General features: G+C 36.4%; 1 protein-coding gene and 1 long non-coding RNA gene across 8 annotated transcripts in view; one reads left to right on the top strand and one right to left on the bottom strand.

The window, feature by feature from the left end:
• Window positions 1-2,068: 2,068 nt before the first annotated feature.
• Window positions 2,069-20,760, bottom strand: part of taf15 (TAF15 RNA polymerase II, TATA box binding protein (TBP)-associated factor) — an 18,734-nt gene continuing 42 nt past the window's right edge. Inside the window, exons 1-16 of one of the 7 annotated variants that reach the window (XM_087283017.1) lie at window positions 20,683-20,760; window positions 20,189-20,222; window positions 18,363-18,405; window positions 18,247-18,262; window positions 16,872-16,977; window positions 15,204-15,337; window positions 14,646-14,775; window positions 11,695-11,729; window positions 11,133-11,162; window positions 7,995-8,104; window positions 7,320-7,449; window positions 7,128-7,229; window positions 6,198-6,300; window positions 6,019-6,119; window positions 5,222-5,345; window positions 2,069-2,565 (exon numbers count right to left, since the gene is read on the bottom strand). The exon at window positions 20,683-20,760 is cut by the window's right edge and continues 42 nt beyond it. In XM_087283017.1, coding sequence (XP_087139143.1) covers window positions 2,526-2,565; window positions 5,222-5,345; window positions 6,019-6,119; window positions 6,198-6,300; window positions 7,128-7,229; window positions 7,320-7,449; window positions 7,995-8,104; window positions 11,133-11,162; window positions 11,695-11,729; window positions 14,646-14,775; window positions 15,204-15,337; window positions 16,872-16,977; window positions 18,247-18,262; window positions 18,363-18,405; window positions 20,189-20,222; window positions 20,683-20,692 — 1,248 coding nt within the window. In that variant the 5' untranslated portion in view covers window positions 20,693-20,760 and the 3' untranslated portion in view covers window positions 2,069-2,525. Of the gene's footprint in view, window positions 2,566-5,221; window positions 5,346-6,018; window positions 6,120-6,197; window positions 6,301-7,127; window positions 7,230-7,319; window positions 7,450-7,994; window positions 8,105-11,132; window positions 11,163-11,694; window positions 12,619-12,848; window positions 14,776-15,203; window positions 15,338-16,871; window positions 16,978-18,189; window positions 18,263-18,362; window positions 18,406-20,188; window positions 20,223-20,682 lie in introns of all 7 variants that reach the window. The other 6 variants (XM_087283016.1, XM_087283021.1, NM_001079973.1 and 3 more) reach the window with 6 other exon arrangements.
• Window positions 9,835-12,389, top strand: LOC147833547 (uncharacterized). Its single transcript, XR_015508985.1, has 2 exons — window positions 9,835-9,998; window positions 11,083-12,389. It is a non-coding gene; the product is annotated as an uncharacterized LOC147833547 (long non-coding RNA).

Genomic DNA, 20,760 nt, shown 5'->3' on the forward strand with positions numbered 1-20,760 from the left:
ATACATAATATGGACTGATGAGTCTCGATTTCTGAGGCCACATTCGGATGGTCAGGTGACTTGGGTCAGAATTTGGCGTCAATAACATGAAAGCATGAATCCATCCTGCCTTGCATCATAAGCGGTTCAGGCTGGTAGTGGTGGTGTAATGATGTGGGGGATATTTCCTTGGCACACTTTGGGTCCATTAGTACCAATCGAGCATGGTGTCAACAACACAGCCTACCTGAGTATTGCTGCTGACCATGTCCATCCCTTTATGAGCACAGTGTACTCATCTTCTGATGGCTACTTCCAGCAGGATAACACAGCATGTCATAAAGCTCAATCATCTCAGACTGGTGAACATGACGATGAGTTCACTGTACTCAAATGACCTCCACAGTCACCAGAGCTCAATCCAATAGAGCAGCTTTGGGATGTGGTGGAACGGGAGATTGGCATCATGGATGTGCAGCCGACAAATCTGCAGCAACTGTGATGCTATCATGACAATATGGAGCAAAATTTCTGAGGAATATTTCCAGTAGCTTGTTGAATCTCTGCCACGAAGAATTGAGGCAGTTCTAAAGGGGTCCAACCCCTAATAAAGTGGGCGGTGTGTATTTTTCTGCATATACATTAAATTAGTCAGTGCTAAAGCCAAATTTGGAGTTCATCCAACAAAATAATGCATGATAATGGTCACAAATTAGCACACACAAATTTGTCTTAGATAAAAAAAAAATAATAATTTGATTAAAATTATAAAATAAATTATGGAAAAAAAAAATACAAAAATGTAGCTGTTTGTAATTAACCACATTGCTCAAGAGCCACCAGCACTGCATGATTTGGATGCCTCCTTTGCCCGTCACACCCATTTCAGGTCCTTCAGCCTCTAATGAGCTGATCAGTGTTCATACACATTTCACTACAAAAACTCCAGGACTTAAGTCAGTTTTTATGACCCGATTTTTTATGTAATGTCTACATATATGTGGGAAATCATCAGAAAAACAGTTCACGTTTAAATTACTGCATATCATAACACGCCACAATCTCTAGTTTCCATTTATTTTATATCCATATAAAATCAATGATGCTTACATTAGCTGGTTCAGGTGTGTCTGATTGGGGTTGGAACTAAAACATGCAGGACACCAGCCCTCCAGGAGAGAGTTTGCACACCCCTGTGTTAGACCAATAGAAGATAATTTAAAATAAGAAATTACAAGCAAATCGCTCACTTTTATTAACGTCTAATTGTTTTCGCAGTGCCGTACAACAATTTTGCAAGCACAAGCTCTAGTCCAGGGGTGTCCAAACTCAATCCTGGAGGGCAGGTGTCCTGTAGATTTTAGATCCATCTTGCCTCAACACACCTGCAGGGATGTTTCTAGAAGGTTTAAGCTGTGGTCACATTAGAGTTTGAGCATGCAATACTGTCATGCGGCGCTGTGAAAAGGGGCAGGATTAAACACGTTTATTAGACATTAAAAAAGCAAGCGATTGCTCCATGTTTTCATCCTCGATTGGTCTCACTCAGTCAAGTGATGCAATTTCACAGGTCAGAGTTCACCAAGCTTGAACTTTGCACCTCAGCAACCTGCGAAACTTGATGCACGACCCTGCGTTTCCGGTCTAACGCATTTGCGTGCGTATGAATGGAAGTCTATGGGAGGAGAAGTCAAGTGACCGGAGCTTCAGTAAGAGCTTGATTAGCTAGCCCAGGAGTGTCTGATTAGGGTTGGAACTAAACTTTGCAGGATAACAGCCCTCCAGGACAGAGTGTGGACACCCCTTCTCTAGTCTAATGTGACTGCAGTCGCTTTGGACATAAACACCTGCTAAATGACTAATGCAAATGTAATTTCCAAGTCTTTTCCCAAACCTTGGGTTTGTTTTTCTAAAAACTCTCCAGCCCTAGAAAATGCCATGTCAAACTTGCACGACTTTTCCATGACCGAATGAACCCTGGTTGATGATCTGACACCAAAATGTGCAGAGCCGGTGGTCCCCCAAATACGTTGAGAAGCACTGCTATAAAGCATGGCTTAAAGATCACGATAAGACAGAAACGAGCACATTAAGATCAAAAGGGTGTTTAATATTTTTTGCAAAAGGGGAAAAAAACAAACAAAAGAAACCAGTAAAACAGTTTGTGTTGATTGATTTTTACAAAATCATAAGCATTTCACAAATCCATCACACACACACACTAAACGCCGGATTGAACAGTTAGGAAATTAAAAAGTAACAAAAATAACATCTGGCCCAATTTCCCCATCATACTAGAGCAAAACATCCTTTAAAGCGGATCTGTCGCCGGGTTTTGGAAACTCCTTACAGGACTGAAGGTTTTCAATGCTGCAGCTCAGATCATCATCCTCACAGTAGATTGAACATGTATGGGAAAAACGGCTCCGCTCAGACAGTATATGCAGGACACTCATGCAACAAAGGTATGCAGACACGAACCTCTCCCCAAACCCCCCGTACCCCCACCCCGCAATAAAGGTCTGGAATGGCATCTAAACAGGTCTTCAGTATGGCCGGCCACGTCTATCATCTCTGTGGTCTCCCCTTAAACAAGCAGAAGACAAGAGTCAGCAAAAAATAAATAAAAAAGCCACATCAATGAGTTTAATACACACTCACTATGTCAAAAGTATATATGATTATAGGTGATTGCGTGCTGGCCTGATTGGGTAGCTTTACTTGGACATAGGGAAATTGCGAGTCCCTTAATTTATTTAAGACCTAAAACACATTTTAGTGAATTTAAGACTTTAAGAGTTCAACCTTAGCTGATGATTGATAATGAAGCTAGTTTGGCGTTCTGTCCTGGGAGAGAGTCTTGAGCTTATAAGATAATTGAGCCCTGGGCTCCCTCCCGTTGCAAGGCGAGAAAGGAGTTTAAGCTCAGGTAGATCTCGATGACTCCCCCTCCTGCTTATTGTAGCTAAGTGTCGGATATGAATGCTGAGAAGGTGTACTCAGAGTTTGGTTAAAATATTTTGGATTAATTGTTTAGGGTGCTTGTTTTTGAACTGGGAGGAAACCGGAGGAATCGGGGAAAACCCACGCGATCACGGGAGAACGAGCAAAATGCTGCACAAATATCACCTGGTTTGAAAAGGAATTAAACCAGGGGCATTCTTGCTTGCAACAGCGCTAATCACTGGCCACCATGCCGCCCGTTTGAAAGGAGGGAAAGTAGGGTTGGGGGTTTCTTCAAGACGAAGATATTGAGATGAGACGCGTAGCGCAAGCTCTGTGAGTGGTCGGCTTGGTAGCGATGACGAGTCAGGGCGGGACCGAGAGCCGCATGAGCCCGATGGAGTGATTGTTTACAAGTGTGGAGTCCTGTGAAAGAGCTCCGGATGGAAAGTTTTGTGTTGTGTTTACCGCATGGTTAAAGTTGCCACAAAATGAGTGGGTTTGAGCCACTTGAACATTAAGGAAGCGTTCAGAAAAACAAAACACCAGTGAAGAAACTCGACAAAGAGGAACAAACTCCTCACTGCCAACTAGCGTTTCGGAAGTGTTATTGCAGAACAACAGAGACAGTGTTGCATGCGCCATGGGTCAATTGATGCAGAAGTATAAACCAGGCTTTAGCGGACACCCTCATGTTCTGAACAGTGATTCCTAGTTATTAATAATTCCCATGAAAGATTCGGATTTATACCTTCCAATCCATCCCAGCACGAATCAACGTTCATCCTTTTCTCATCATCTTGTTTCTCATTATTGTTAATAAACATGATAATTTGATTATTTAAATGAGTATTTAACTTTGAATTGATTTTAATTAATGAATAACACACTGCTTACATAAGAATATAATACAAGAATATAAGAGCATTTAGTGCATTTGCCCGTCTCTTTATACCTATTTTCAGAAAACAGCAAAACTAGGTCAGGTGTCACGGAGACCTTGATTGAAACTGAGGGCTGACGACTGGACAACTGTTTCTATTGTTATTTCTACCAGTTAATACTATCTAAAATGTCTAAAAAGTGATTTTGCCATTTTTAAGGTTAAATCTTTTAAAGTGATTTATTCAAGATAGACTTTGTGTCTTATTATTATTATAAGGATTATAACTGCCTGAATGTAGATTATACTGGTTTTTAACCAGTTTTGGTCAAGGAGAGTACACTCAGCCTTGGATAAGAAACAGATTGTACTTTAAGTGTGTGTGTTCTATTTGATTGTGGACCCGTTTCACAGGTCTGGAGTCAGCTCTAATCAGTCTGAGGGATGTCTGACGTTAGTGCTTAAGATATTGTTCAGAATATATGAATGTGGAAAAATTCCTAGTCTATCTGTGTTTTAACCAATCAGGGTGGACCACCTACATGTATGACGCAGTTAATGACGTTGTGTGTGTATAATTGTTATTGATTGGCAATTGTAAGCAGAGCAGCCTAGGAACTCATTGTGAGTCTTGAAGCTGGCTTCTGCTGATGTAACTGCAAACTATCTTCAGTAAACTTGATTTATTTAAATCTGACTCCGGCTCTTCTTCATCTGACACTGCTCATTCTTTGGGTTAACCGTATACCATCCCTACACCAACTCAACATAGTAGATCCTTTAATGTGACTTTGCAGAATCAAGATTACGATATCGATGCTGAAATGATATACTGTGCAAGTAGTGAAGAACATTAACTTAAAACGAACCAGCACGCAAGCGGGCTTCTTCCAAATAAAAAGTCTCTGCATATAGTTGGTTAATTATTTGCCCTCTTGTGAATCTCACATTCCCCATATGGTGTTTAGCAGAGCAATGAACATTTCACAAAAAAGTCTCGAGTCTTATTTGTTTTACTTTAGCTAGAAAAGCTGTTTTTAAAAGCCATTAAGCTCAATATTATTGGCCCCCTTCAGCAATATTAGTGTTGGATTGTCTCCAGAACAAACCACTGTTACACACTGTGCCTAATTACCCTAACTTTACCCTAATTAAGCCTTTAAATGTCACTTAGAGCTGAATACTTAGTGTCTTGAAGATTATCTAGTCAGATATTATGTGCTGTCATCATGACAAAAAGAAATCAGTTTTTAGAAATGAGTTATTAAAACTATTGTTTAAAAAATGTGCTAAAGAAATCTGTCAGAAATGAGAGAAAAAAAAAAAAAAATCTAAAATTAAATTGGAAGCGGAGGGCTAATATATCTGACCTCAACTGTACACCATGTTAATAGTGTGGCTGAAGCGCTTCATTACCTTCCACCCATTTTGTATCCTCCGCCTCCACGATCTCCTCCTCTAAATCCACCTCCTCTCCCACCTCTGAAGCCGCCGCCGCGGTCCCCGTGATCTCCTCCATAGCCACCGCGGCTGCCGCGATCTGGGAAAAAGTGGAGAAACCACAACATTAATCAATGAGAGTTCACAAGCTAAAATATGGACAGTTGCTCCTTATTTTATTTCATAAGTTATTTTGATGGATTAGCTTCAGACAAGAGCATAGGTTTGCACTTGACATTAATAGGGATGGGTGAATAAAACAGATAGAACTATAGATGTCACTAAAACGCTATTTACACCACAAAATTAAAAAGAAAAATCAGGCGAATAACTGCAAAAAGATTGTTTTAATGAATAAAAAAATAATAATAAATAAAAAACACCCCTTTTAATAAGCTGGTCACAGGCCTGATAATGTTAAAATAACGTTTATTAACTGATAAAGAGAAACTTTAATAAAGACTTCTGTTTATTTTAGCCATGCCGCAAATGAAACGCATCCTATATGTCAGTATTAATAAAAGATGGAGCACAGGCTGTAGTTTTTCTGGTCGTTTCAACCAAAATTTGACCTGCTACTCAGATTAGGAGAACTGGCAGGGATGATTTACTTGTACATGTGGCTGTTAATTCTGCAGTTTAACAAAACCAAAGTTCAAACATTGAAAGATTTCCAGCAACCATATGAATCCTGTGCTTTTAAGCTTTGGAGAAAATGTCTGCTTGGCCAAAAAGAAAATAAGCCTCAATTAGTTTTATTACACGTTACTTACCACTGCCGCCGCCACCACCACCGAAACTGTCCCCTTCTGGCTTCGGTGTACCACACCGGTTGCATTCATATCGCCTGGCGAAGTTCATGTTGCCACAAGAACTAAAAGATGAATGAATGAGTGAATAAATCTGGACTATTATAAGAGTATACTGATTGCTGAAAGTCTGAAATTCACACCTGTTAGGACAAGGCCAGTCTCCACCCCGGACATCAAATGACGGACCACCACCAAAGCCGCCGCCGCCGCCACCACCACCACCACCACCTCGGCCTCGAAAACCTTTATAAGATGACAAACATTAAATTCCTATTTTACAGCTTTGGTACATTTTCTGTGTGTATGAATAAACAGTTAATATTCTTTATTTTTTTATAATTAGGCCTGTCACAATAACTAACCGCTAGAATGTAAATTGTCATTGTAAAATGTTGTTTGTAGATAAATATTGCAAATGGCAAAAAGTTAAAGTTTTCAAGTATTGCACAATAAGTTGATGCATTGAACTTATTATGCAATACTTGAAAACCTTAACTTTTTGCCATTTGCAATATTTACAGACTTACAAATTACTATGACAATTTACATTCTAGCTCACCAGTGTCAGTTTATAATTGAGCATTTACCCAATAGAGGACATTTAATCGTGTGTGTGATTACATACATAATAGGACATTTACCATTTAACATCAAATTATTGAATCTAAATAACCTTAAAAATAAGTATGCTTAAGTGTTTATGGCTAGTTGCATTATTATGCTGTTATTTAAGCATTATACAATCAGTGGAATAAAATGATCTTAAAAATGACAATAATATTGCTTATTGCAACAATTTGGGTGACGACACATTGCACAACAAAACTTGTGACATGCCTATTTGCGATGTAATATGCAATTTATGCGTCACACACATTTTGACAGCCAATATGAAGTGATTTGATACAGCATAGGAGTTGCAGACACTTCTCAAATATCAGAAATCTAAACTTGTATTAAATGCAATAGTTTTTTTCTTCTTCTGCTGCTGTTAAAATTGCACCGGGTCATTTTTGACCAGTAAGCCAACAGAAGGGTTAAATAAGCAAAGGTCAGATTTGCAAACATACCACCACGACCCCCTCGGCCACCGCTTCCACCTCCTCTCTGAGTGAACTCAGCCCTTCTGGTAGCAAACGACACCTTGATGGGTCTACCATTAAACTCTTTTCCTACATTGCCAAGAAACAAACAAAACATTAGTTTCTTTGAAATATTAATAAAAATAAAAACAAAAAAAGTGGAAAAATGCTTTTTCATACCATCAAACCAATCAATGGCTGCTTTGGCCGAGGGCGGGTCATCAAATGAGACCGTGGCTTCACCCTTCAGGCGTCCCGTGGCTTTATCAGAGTACAGATTGATCATAGGCTTGCCAGTCTTCTTGTTGACCTGTTTAAGAGATCACACAGCAGCAAGATCAATATTAGGAATCACCGAATTGAGATTGGTTCAACAATGACAACAACTGGACGTGACCGAATTAAAGGACATTATTTGTGCTTAACATGTGGGGGAAGCCCTAATGCATGTCCTATACCTGAGGTACCTAGTCATTTAAAATAATAAATAAAAAAGGCATGAACTAGAGGGTCTGATTTTAGCATCGGAATTTTTTGGTCGAAAATTCAGTGGACAAATATTTGGTGCACCCCTAATTAATATAAAATACCACAAATTTCATAAGAACTCCATATTTTTAAGAGATTAAACAAATACAGAAAATAACCCCCACAATATTAGGATTTCTCAATTCAATATTTGATAAAATTAAAAGTGTCCTAGTGATACCTTTAAAAACACCTAAAGTGTTATTATATAAATTGTAGTTCACATTCTAATAAAATATTTCATGGTGAAAGCAGCTTGACAAGAGACTTTAAAATCATGCAGCTTTATCTGGTGTAAATTAATGTTTTCTAGGTGAGTGAATTTACCTTTATGATCCCGATTTGCTTGAAATAGTCACCCACTTCCTGAGCATTGACATCCTCCCCAAGACCCTGGACAAAGATGGTATTATTGTCCGAGTTATCCTGATCGCCATCTGCAAACAGGAGAAAATAAATCCATATTAAAGTCATGATTTCTGAAATTAGGATTAAATACTAGGCCTGTCAGTATTTATATAGCACATTTCATACAGATTGGAAATTCAAAGTGCTTTACATTATAAAAAACAAAAAAGAAAATATTAAAGAAAAAAAGGCACAGCTAAACGGATGTTTTAAATCTACTAGGGATGCACGATATTGGAAAACGGTCATTGCAATATTTTTACTTACTGTGATTAATATTGCGATACGAATACAATTTCAACAGATGACTTTAATATTGCTTTGTAAAGAATTCATAATTGTAGATTGATTATGATTTCATATGTGACTACTATGCATTATACAACTTAAATGACAAGCAATGCCAACTACGACAGAGCAAAGTCAAATTAAACAATGATTAAGGTGTTTTCAGTGTTCGCTTAAAAAAAAAAAAAAAAATGTATGACTGTATAGTAAAATAAAACTGTCCTTTTCATTGATAGTTGTGTAAAATGTACAATAAATCTAAAAAGTAGTAAGAAAAAAAAGGTACAAATGTTTAATTTGTGCACAAATACAATAAATTAGCTTGAGATGCTCAAGTCACAGGCCTTAAAAACAAATGCAATTCAGCTCACTCCAACATTAAAATTTGAAATGCCACTATGTTGTGAACTAATGTTTGGTAAATTAAAATCTTGACACTGCAGATCCTGCAATGTGACTATTGCACACTTGGATATTGCAATGTCAATATATTAAAACGATAAATTGTGCAACCCTATCACATAGAGATGCATTGATTAACCCATTTCACTTTTAACCGTGCTTTAGTCACAGTTAATTAATATTAAAGGCTTCAACACCACGTTTCTGCACAAAACAAAACTGCTGCAACTAAAAGTTACGCCAACTGTGCGCTACTGTAAAGTTCTGAGCTTGTACACAGTGGCTGTACACACTGAATTAAAGGCTGATTTTAACTATGGCTGAAAAGTTTATCAAGCGCTGTTCCCCTGTCCTGTCTTTTGCACATGCAAGTTCGTTATTTCCAACACGGCGTGCATGCATATATTGGCAACAACGCAATGCTTTCAAGTTTTCCGGGCGCACCTAGTTGAAAAAAATGCTGTATGTCATGTGACAAGAGCTGGCCGATTAGCTTCATAAGATGTAAAGAGAGAGGAAAAAAAAAAAAAAAAAGATTCAATTATCACTGTATAGTAAAATAACTGTTCTTTTCATTGATAGTTGCATAAAAAAAAAAAATAAAAAAAAAATAAAAAAAAAAAGTACAAACGTTTAATTTGTGCACAAACGCATTAAATTAGCAGTTATTAATATGCTAGCATGTTAAAATAAATCAGTACTTTAAAATGCAATATTTATCGTGTCAGACACAAAAGACAGATCAATTTGTTTAAAAAAAAAAAAAAGAAATCTGACTAGTTAACCATTAATAACCGGTTAACGAGCGGCGGTTGTCGGTTAGCAAAATAACCGAAATGAGCATCCCTAATTAAGAAAAATAAATTATTGGGTCAATTATACCTTATAAATAAAGTATGTGACACTTACCACCGTCTGGAGGTGGTGTCAATGTATATAAAACAAAATGTGAGGACTTCTGCAACCACCTTTACGCTTTACCCTGAACTTGAAAATATAATTGGCTGAATCGTAGATATGCTGAAGTAAGATTGTGTGGTGGTCGAAACGAGATAGTGATCTTTTTTTTCAATTAATCGTGCAGCCCTAATTGTTCGTACTATTATTTTGCTGTATTAATTGGTCATTGAGCAGCAGTAAATAACACTTTAAAGAGTTTGTGATTTTCTAAACTAGTAGAGTTTCGAAATTAATGCACACACAAATCTATAATCATACAACCAAAATCTAATCGTTGCATCTAAGGGTGTCACGATCCTACATTTTCGATTATGAATAATTAATTAATTAATAACGAATTAATTATTTGTAGCCTACCGTTTAAACTACCTGACCTGCATGGTCTTTGTTTTACCCATAACCAAATTATACAGTAAATGAATAAAGGTAAGTTACACACATAATTACCAAAATCGATCTATTGAATTAATCAATCTATTAAAGAAACGTTGGCTAGAATTCTGCATTTTAGGCTAAAATTATAGAGAGACATGTTATATATAGCAGATCAACCAAGTCTGAATCAGATCGCGAAGCATATCAATGTTGATCATTTCCGCACTGACAGCTTGAAAGAAAGAACAAAACAACTGGCCTAACACAACATATAAGATTAAAACATGAAAAAATGATTAGATAGTAACTTCGGTCAATTTTCCTAACGGATAAACCGAGATCAGGCTGGATAAACAGCTCTCGGTAATATTTCAGCATGCTTTCGCATTTACCGTTAAGAATGACATCTCACCCTGCTCATCATTCTCTCTTCATATAGCCGTATATAACTATTACACGATCATAATACACTGTGATATAGCCTGGGTCGTTTTGTTTTCTCACTACAATCGATACGCTTAATAGGGCAGAGATAGTCTCATTCAGGCGATCTCGGACTGATTGATTTGGCGCGGATGCGAGCGCAACTTCTGGATATATGCCAAACAAACCGCGCTAACGGGGGAAACGAGACAGATTCCGAAAAAACGTCTATGTGTGAAAGCACCGTAAGATTGTATTTGAACAATTGACAGTCGCAGCACGCAGCAAGGCAGCACTGTACACTCACCAGTGCGTCTCGCACGCTAGCACTGGATCATTGGGCAGTCCTTATTGTCGAGCCCTGAAAGTTTAAGCCCTGTCGACAGGTCTCCTGTGTCTGCACAGTTTAACAAGCACTTCAACAAGCCTGTTTTTCCCACTTGGCAAGCCAAGCTGACGTGACATTGGGGGCATGGCAGCATCGATGATTCTATTTTTTTTTATTCGATATAGAGCATAAATTTCAATCGATTTCGATTTAAAATCGTGACACCCTTAGTTGCATCCCTACTATGAAATACTCTAATGAAGTCTCTCCTTAGTGCTTACCGTCATCCTTCTGGCCGTAGTCTTTGGGTCCTAAAAAGAACAAGACATGAAAGGGAAAAAACAATGTAAGAACTTGAGAAAGAAACATCACAGAGGCATGAGTCCTAATTACTAAAGTCTACCAATAATTAATAAATAAAATCTGTTTGGCTATGCAGACTTGACCTTTTTTCAATTAAAAATGAAACATTTAGCTATTTCACCAGAGCATCCAAAAAATGCTGCAGCATTTCCAACACCTCTGTACACCAGCACAAACTGAGTCTAATCAAAATAAGAAATCCAAGTATTGATCTAATGTTTCTTCTTCCCCATGTGCAGCTGGCATCCCGAACACTGGCATCTAAAGCTACTTTTCCTCATGCAACAGCACCTTTTTCATTAAAGAGCAGTTTAGCTCACAAAAAGCACTACCAGAGAGAACAGCAATAAACAATAAGGTGATGTTCCTTTGGGTTGACAAAGTAAAGAAATGGTGGCTCAAGAGTTCATTTGTTCAGCTAAATCTTTCTGCACTTATTTGCTTTCCCCCACTGAGACAGTTCTGATGCTCGTCACTTACCACCGTAATTTTTGTAGCCACCACGGTCACCACCACTGCAGAGGAAAAAATTGAAGACATGATGGCTTTCCTTTGTTGAAACCTGGGAGAGCAATGCTCCCCTCTTTACCAGTATTCCTGCCATGGTTTACTACAGAGGAGAAATCGGCTCCCATTGAAGCTGGGTTAAAGATGACGGCCCAATGTGCATGAATCATTTCAGATCGAAACCGATTAGGCAAATTAGAATTTTGGGTTTAAGATTGAGATTGAGCGTGCACTCTGAGACCGATGCAACTAAAACCAGAGAAGAGCAACGGAGAACAACCTCCCTGCTCCCTCTTTAGATTAGCATCAATTGAAGCTAACTGTCGACGCACTCGTGTAGACGAGCGCACGCTTTCCTTCCATTATGAGTGAGGTCCATTATGAGGTCCAACTTTAATTTCACTCACTTTGACACCTGTAGTATAAAATGTAGACCAGTTAACACAAAAAAGAAACAACACTGTACAGACACCGATTCATGTGGACTGACTGAGATTTGCTCCTTGTAGCTTAGCTTTCCAAATGTGAACACTCTCCCAAAGGGAAAGCGGGAAACCCAATGATTGAGAAAAACAAGTCCAGAAGAAATGAGCTTTAAAAAGAATGCATCCAGATAAAAAAAAAAAACAAAAAGCCACACAACATTTGTTGGATGACATGTATTAGAACTGATTTTAGATCAGGATTTAAATCATGCTAATACAACCACTAAATTTAGCCCTGAGAAATGCATATAAATGAGCATAGGTCTCTTCTCAAGTGAAGTCAAAGACTGAAGGACTCTCACTGATTATAATGTACATAAATCCTTGAGGACATACATCTATAATGTGACAGATCTCATTTTCATTTGTGCATCGGGTAACAGTTTACAAGGTTTATTAGTGAATGCATTTACTAACATGAACACCACATGTACAGCATTTATTAATCATAATTGAACATTTACTAATGCATTATTAACATCCAAGTCCATGCTTGTTAACATTAGTTTATGCACCGTGAGTTAACATGAACTAACAATGAACAACTGTACTTTCATTAACTAATGTTTACTAACATGAATAAATACTGTAGTAAATGTATTGTTCATTGTTTGTTCATGTTAGTAAATGCATTAACATTACCTAATAAACCTTATTGTAAAGTGTGACCGTGCATCGAGCTGAAACTAGGGCTGCACGATATCATATCAGCATCTATTTCGCAATGTGCACATGCACAATAGTACGCCGCGAGATAAGCAATTTTGAGCCTGAATTCTAGTTGACCTGGGGTCTGTTTGTATGTGGATTACTAAATTAGCTGAATTTGGTTATTGATGATTTGACGATCCAGGATCATTTCGTTCTTAAAAACTCATCCAAGAGTTGTTATAGCCACAGGTCTGGTAGCTCAAACCTGCTCGGGAGCAACAGCTTATTTCATATAAACAGTAAGAGGCCGTATCAAGCAAAGGTAATACAAAAAGCATGTACCAAATCCTATTTTCAGTCATGTAGGTGTTGTCCCCAGGGGGTTCAAAGAGAACATTAATATGGACTTCTCAGATACAAGCGTGTACGGTTTTAAGGTAATGACTAGGCCCACACGAAATCTGTGCACGTAGAATTTTTAGCCAGATTTTTAGAAAGCAGATTTTTAGCCCATCATTAATTTTGTTTATTTACTTGAGTAAATGTTTCTAAATCTATATTCAGTTTAATTCAGTAATATTATTGACTAATGAAAATGTTAATCTGATTTATGTAAAATGCCAATTGTAAAAGTAATATTTTCTGTCTTTTAGTAGATGTATTATATGAGAGACTTGCTTTGTCACCTTAAATACAATATGTATGATAATAGACATGACCAATATTCTTGGGAAAGGAATTATTTATGCAGTCATGCACGTTTTGACAGTTAATATGCTGGTGATTTGATGCTCCGCAAAAGTTTGACACCATAACCAAAATGCTTTAAAAAACCTGAATAGGCCTGCTACAATAAAAGAAAATCTGCTCCAAATGTAAAACTAACAGCCTACAACAAATGTGGAAGGTTATTGCGCATCTTATTTAACAAACCGTTTACTATGAATCATGTAATTTTGCTCCCATGGAAAACTTAATATTAATCAGATGATGTCACTACATTGCTGTTCCATCAGCCAATCATTGCATCCCAAACTTGTTTCAAGAACTAAATTGGCCATCAGCTATTAAGATTAACAGATCCAGATTCTGCCAAATCATCTTGGATCATTTAAGTGAGGTATGAAGAACGGACCCCTGTTGCAACAATAGTTTAAGACTAGTTGTCTTGTTTATAGTACAAATAGCCACAATATTAAAATGAAAACAAGATTTTACTTGCCTCACTGGAAGATCATTACTTTAAGAAAAAACTGAAGTCGAAAACAATATTTTTACTTCATCTAAGAATCTTTAGATATTTGGACCACAAACAAGACAAAGAGAACTATAACAAAGCCTTTATTGCACGGTGATTTAATTTCTGTTCCTGAATACTGTTAGACTCCCCAGAAACCCCTCAAATAGTGCTATTAACTTGTGAAACTATTGATATAAAAAAAAAATATATTGCAATATTTGTTAACAAAAATCGCAACTTCAGATTTTTCCAATATCGTGCAGTCCTAGTTGTATTAGGTCCTGGATATAAATGTGATGCATATTAATACATAATAAAAAGTCCCCATAAGGAGAGAAGGGAGCTACTGTAAAATAAGCCTAAATATTCAATTGGGTGGAGTGTCACTTCACAGAAACAGATTGGGGATCTATAAAGAAAGTATAACCTTTCAAACGCTAATACATTACCTTTGGTTAAAATCGTAGCTTTAACACCTATAAGCCTATGCACTTTATTTTGCTCGTTCATTAGTGTGATATGATACCTTCAAGGGTGGGCAGACTTACCCCATACCGGAGGGTGGGCCTCCGCGGCCACCTCTGTCATAGCCTCCGCGGTCATAACCTCCACGCCCCCGACCCCTGTAACCCTCAGACCGGTCAGAGCCTTCATCATCTCCAAATCTGCGGCTGTCCCCTGAAGATTTTAAAAGAAATTAGTTTATGAACATCATAAAAAAAAAAAAAAGACCGTTGATCTGCCTTTACTGTTCCACACACTGTAACCTTTATCAAGTTAAAGTATTTAACATTTGTTTATTATCAGGAGATCAGATATTGTTTAAATATTAGTTTCTGCAACTAAAACCATTTGCCTTAGTAATATTGGAAGACTAAAATAAAGTGGTTTAAAAAAAACACTAATATTATTACTAAATGGACTGAAAAAGCGGTTAATAATCATCAATATCAAATGATATAAAACACGACATTGTCATACTTTTGCAATATCACCCAGCCGCATTACAACAAATATGATTGACAAATGCTAGCAGTTTAAATTGATTGGGGAATAAAAAATGTATTATTAATTTAGACTAAAGTAGTAAAACAGCAAATAATTACCATCATTGCGTCTCCCGTAGCCACCTTGAGAGCCTCCATATGAGCCACTGGATTGCCCATACCCTCCTCCACCACCACCACCACTTGACTGCTGTCCGTAAGAGCGCTGCTGGCCATAGGATTTATCCCCATACCTGTATTAAGACGGAACCGAAGACTTTATAAAAGGCCTAAAATGTTTTCATACGAGCAGCGGTCACCAAACTTATTCCTAGAGGGCCGGTGTCCTGCAGATTTTAGCTTTAACCCTAATCAAACACACCTGAACAAGCTAATCAAGGTCTTACTAGGTATACTTGAAACACCCAGGCAGGTGTGTTGAGGCAAGTTAGAGCTAAACCTTGCAGGGACACCGGCCCTCCAGGACAAAGATTGGTGACCCCTGTGTTGAAGCGATAGCTCAACCAAAAATGAAAATGTAATTAAATTAACTTAAGCATTACTGCACAAGTAAAAACAAACAAAACCAATTAAGCCATTGAAGTCTCCAAGCATTTGGCCGCTGTAGTGAACAGCACGGCAAACACAATGTGAATACTCTTAAAAAGCACTCCAAGTTAAATTGACCAGAGCCCACAATATCGTGCATGTTCATCACCACAATATATTAGAGTTGTCACGATACTGAAATTAGTACCAATTAATACTGAAGATACCTTCTCCACCAATCAGATTGGCACTTTAGTTCACGGAGCTGCTGAAGTTACAGTAAGCAGCATTTGGAGGTGCTCAAGAGCAAAACGGTCAATGCGAGCGCACATTGAAGAAACCCAGAGGCGATATGAACATGAAGCTGCTTATTGCACTGTTGAACAATAATCATTTCTTCACAATTTTACATTCATAAATGTAAATTTACCATTAGGAAACCCAATTTTAAGGTGCTGATGACGGAATTATGATTATATATTAGTAGTATCAAAGACTCTAAATAAGAAAGCCCTACGCACTTTAAAACTTTGTGAACTCTACAATGTATTTATTTGATTTTTACATATGTATATTTGTATTTGATTTATGCTTACCCCCTGGCATGTATACATTTCTTTTTGTATTGTTAAAATGTTACAATAAACAAAAATAATAATCATTTCTTCATCGCTAGAGCTGCTACTTGAACCATCCATAACAAGCGCGTCAACTTTCCGTCTTTTGTGTTACAAGCAGGTTTCAAAAGCTTAAAGTTGTGTAGCGCCATCTAACAAAGTGATTTTGCATACTCTTCTGCTCGACGACAAAAAATTGCTTGGGTTAACGCTGACAATAAACGCAAAGCATCCCGGTGTGTACGAGCCTTTAGCATCCCAGTATATGTGGTCACACTTCGTAAACAGCGGTGAGTTTGGTTAACTGATTACCTTTAAGGCCAATCATGGTAATATCTGTTGAGCATGTGAACCCAACTGCAAATCAGCACCATTTAATAATGTTTTCAAATGTTCATGGGAAAAGCTTTATTTTTATAATTTCAGTATTACTTGGTAGCAAATTCCAGTATCATGACAACCCTATAATACATAATCATTTCAACATGTCTAGATGTGACTACTAACATACATTCACTCTTGGTGTTATTGCAAGGATCAAACACACTTGCACAAACAATCCCGCTTCAACCACTGAGATTCAAGCAGCATGTGATGTAAAACGTCAAGTCAGATCTCATACCCAGACGAGGATTCAGAACCCTGTTGTCCATAACTGTCAGAGCCCTGCTGCTGTTGGCCATAACCACCAGAGGAATATCCCTGCGATGACTGACCATAACTGTCTCCTGTAGAGAATAACGACAATTATACACACCATCCACCCCGAGTGACAGAATTAGGGCTGCACGATAAATGGCTTCAGCATCGATATCGCAATGTGATCATCACAATAGTGATGTAGCAGGATTTGAAATGTTGAGTTTGTATTATAGTGCCTCATTTGCATATGTTATTGAGGCCTGTGACTGCATGAGGACTTTAAAAGCTTTCAGGCATACATGTATAGCGTTAGTAACTTTGATAATGATTAAAGTAGTGTAATTAAATTATCTAAATACTGTTTAAAAATAAGTTAGTTTTTTTTGCATTTATGTTTGCTTTGTGTTTTACATTTTATGCAGATGTACCCCAGAGTCATGCCAATGAACCTAAAATTATTCATTCTTTGAGGCCTGTGATTGTATGAGGAATGTAAAAGCTTTTAGGTATGAGCAATTGTACCAATAGTAATTTGAAATGGATTTATTTTATTGAATTATTTTTAGTTTTATTCAGTTACTGTACCTGAATACTGTTACAGGGTTTCTGCAGGTTTTAACAAGTTAAATTTAACAACTTGAGACCACTATGAATGACATTTTAGACTTATACGAGACTAAATGTTAAGGATTTTTCGAATAGAGTTGGAAAAGATTTTACTTGCCCCATCCAAAATTATTATAATTTAATGCATTTATTAACACAACAACAATATTAATAATAAAAATATAAGTTAGGTCAGGATCCTCAGCAGTAAATAAACAGAATTTTTTTTTAAACAAACGTTACTGCGAGAAAAGTAACTGGAATTGTATGAATGTTAATGGTCAGATTGGGTAGCTATACATATAGGCTATAAGAAATTAGGACCTGTTGCAACTGATTTAAGACCTACAATACAATATTTCAGTATTTAAGACTTAAGGCCTAAAATTTAGCATTTGAAATACAAGAATTTAAGACGCCGCAGATACCCTGTGCTAGACTTAAACCATTAAAACACTGTTTGCTTCAATTGTAGCCTTCTCTTTATTGTTTTCATCTATGCTTTGAATTAATCTAATGCAGAATCAAGCCAATCAGTCTAAAATCATAAATACTTTGCATATAGAGATGTTCCAAGTCCTCTGGTGAAATAGTATCTAAATCATAATATAATACAAAATAAAATAAAAATCACAAATGTGAGATTTTTCCAATATCATGCAGCCCTAAACAGACTATTACAGACTACCCACCACCAGACTGCCCATAACCACCATAGCTCTGTTCGCTGTAACTTCCGCTTCCATTACCCTGTCCATATCCCTGCTGGAGGAAGAAGAAAAATAATATAGTATTAACTTATACAATCTAGAGTTGCAGATTAATAATTCTTTACATTATTGAAAAAAAAAAAAAAGAGCATTACCTGTCCACCTTGATAACCCTGGGATCCACCATATCCGCCATAGCTGTACAATTAAAAATTGGGAGAAAAATACACTTCCTGTTATACACTACTACAACCAAGTAAAGATGATTTTATATTTGCACATTCAGCTTCCTAATATGAAAAAGTATTCACTAAAACCACCTCATGGGGACCTAAATAACCCTTATTATATATATATATATATATATATATATATATATATATATATATATATATATATATATATATATATATATATATATATATATATATATATATATATATATATAACTTCCATGGTAAAAAAAAATATATATATAGACTATGGACTTCTATGGATGCAGGTCTGCGGCTTTCTTCGAAAGATCTTCCTTTGTGCTCAAAAGAAAGAAACTTATTGGGAGAGTAAACAACAATTTTCCTTTTCGCGTGAACTATTACTTAAATACAATTTCAGGAAAAAGTATTCTTTGCAAGTTCCAAGATAGGAAAATCAGATTATTATCTGCCAATAATTAATCAAAATACGAAACTCTTTAGTCAGTTAAATAGTGTTAATGTTGTTTTGAAGTCGTACATGCATGCGATTGCAAACTAAATGTTTAAAGCATGGTAAACAATACATGAACCATCGCAATGCATCTAGGCATGGGACGCTAACCTGGTTTCAAGGTTTACCGCGGTCTAGAAAAGTCAAGGTATTAAAACTGCTAAATTCTGTTATACCGTTCCTTAGGTATATGTAAAGGTTTTTTCTTCTTGTGTTGTAAAGAAACATGTCTTTGAAAGTAATAAAGATAGCAGAAGTCAACGATTTATTTAAAATCATCCTGAAACGTTTACGGTTCCTAAATAATAAAAATGTTTCTGAAAATGAAATGTATTTTTCTCAAATGGAAAAAAAGGTTGTTTTTTTTACCAAGACATTTAAAAAACTTTTAAGAGCTGTAATCACAATATTGTGATACAGTGAAGCCAAATTTTTATCCAAGGTTATCTTATACCGGTCCATCCAGAAATACATCATTAAAATAAATCTGGATTACATTTTAAAATTCTGCTTTTCTCTTACTGTGTGCCGAGGTCTAAATGTGCAAAAAAAAAAAAAACACAATCTCATTAGATTTAGAAACTTAAGAGCCTTTAAATACATTTACTGCTTGTTCAAACTATTGAACTCAAATTTCGGTATCGTTTAAGATAACTAAATTGTTTGGTAAAATCAACTTAAATTAGTAAAAACCATCGAGTTAACTTCATTTGTGTTGGGACTTGAGAATTTTCTTGCAGTAGCTTGTGTAAATCCAGGGGTTCTGCAGGTTTCAATAGTTAAATATAAGGCTTTAGGACTATTTCTTATCAAAATATTTAAAATAGTCAAAACAAGCAAGCTCTAGTTGTAAACAACGTACACCTTTTCAACAATAAAAATAAATAAATAAAATGGACAAATGTTTTATAAACTATAATAAACTGAACTTATGCACAAGAGTTTGCCCAAGTCAGCGTCCTCACAGTAAATACACTGATAACTTTTAAACTAATGTTAATGTAAGGGAAATAATTAAACCATTATAGAAAATAGAGTTAAAAAATTACATTGTTACATAAAAAGTTGAGATGGATTGTTGGTGATTGGATGGGTGTAGATCAGATTAGGTAATGTTGGCATTAACAAATTAGTTAATACCCATTAAAAAAAAAAAAAGATTAAAGGCATTCAACAAAATATGTGAGTAATTTAAGACTTTAAGTCTTAAAATTTTGTTTTTGTGATTCAAGGCATTTTAAGACCCAGCAGATACCCTGATATCGTCACTTACCTCTGCTGAGAGCCAGGGTGACCGTAGCCTGAATCTAAAAACAACAAAATAAATAAAAAGAAATTATTAAGATAAGGATTAAAAGCATTGGCCACTTTTCATATATGACCAATAAACTTATATAAAACATCCATTCATCCACTGCTTTAATAGCCATTAGCTAAATGCTAACGTTACGCTAACAATTTAACCACGCCACACGGTGAGCATAACGGCTAAAGTTAATCGAGCAAACCGAATATTTAACTTTATCTAGTCCCATCAGCCATCTCTTTTGTTATATAACTACAAATATCTACATATAGAACAACATATACTAGACTGCATGAAGTATAATTATTTCTTTAGACAAACAAAAATTGCACCAACAGTTTAGCTGCTAATGCTAACCGAGAACGGGTAATTGTTCTATTAAATGCTCACAAACTTGCACAGAAAACGAATATAGAATCATTAGTGAGCTATTTAGGCTACTGTGCGTTACACGTCGTTACCTGAGGCCATCGTTCGCAGGGAAATAAAATGAAATGACCACCTATTCCAAAATAAAGAAATTAAAAACCCGGCACGAG

Source organism: Danio rerio, chromosome 15, assembly GCF_052040795.2.
Source record: "Danio rerio strain M-AB ecotype USA chromosome 15, GRCz13ab, whole genome shotgun sequence".
Classification (NCBI taxonomy): domain Eukaryota; kingdom Metazoa; phylum Chordata; class Actinopteri; order Cypriniformes; family Danionidae; genus Danio; species Danio rerio.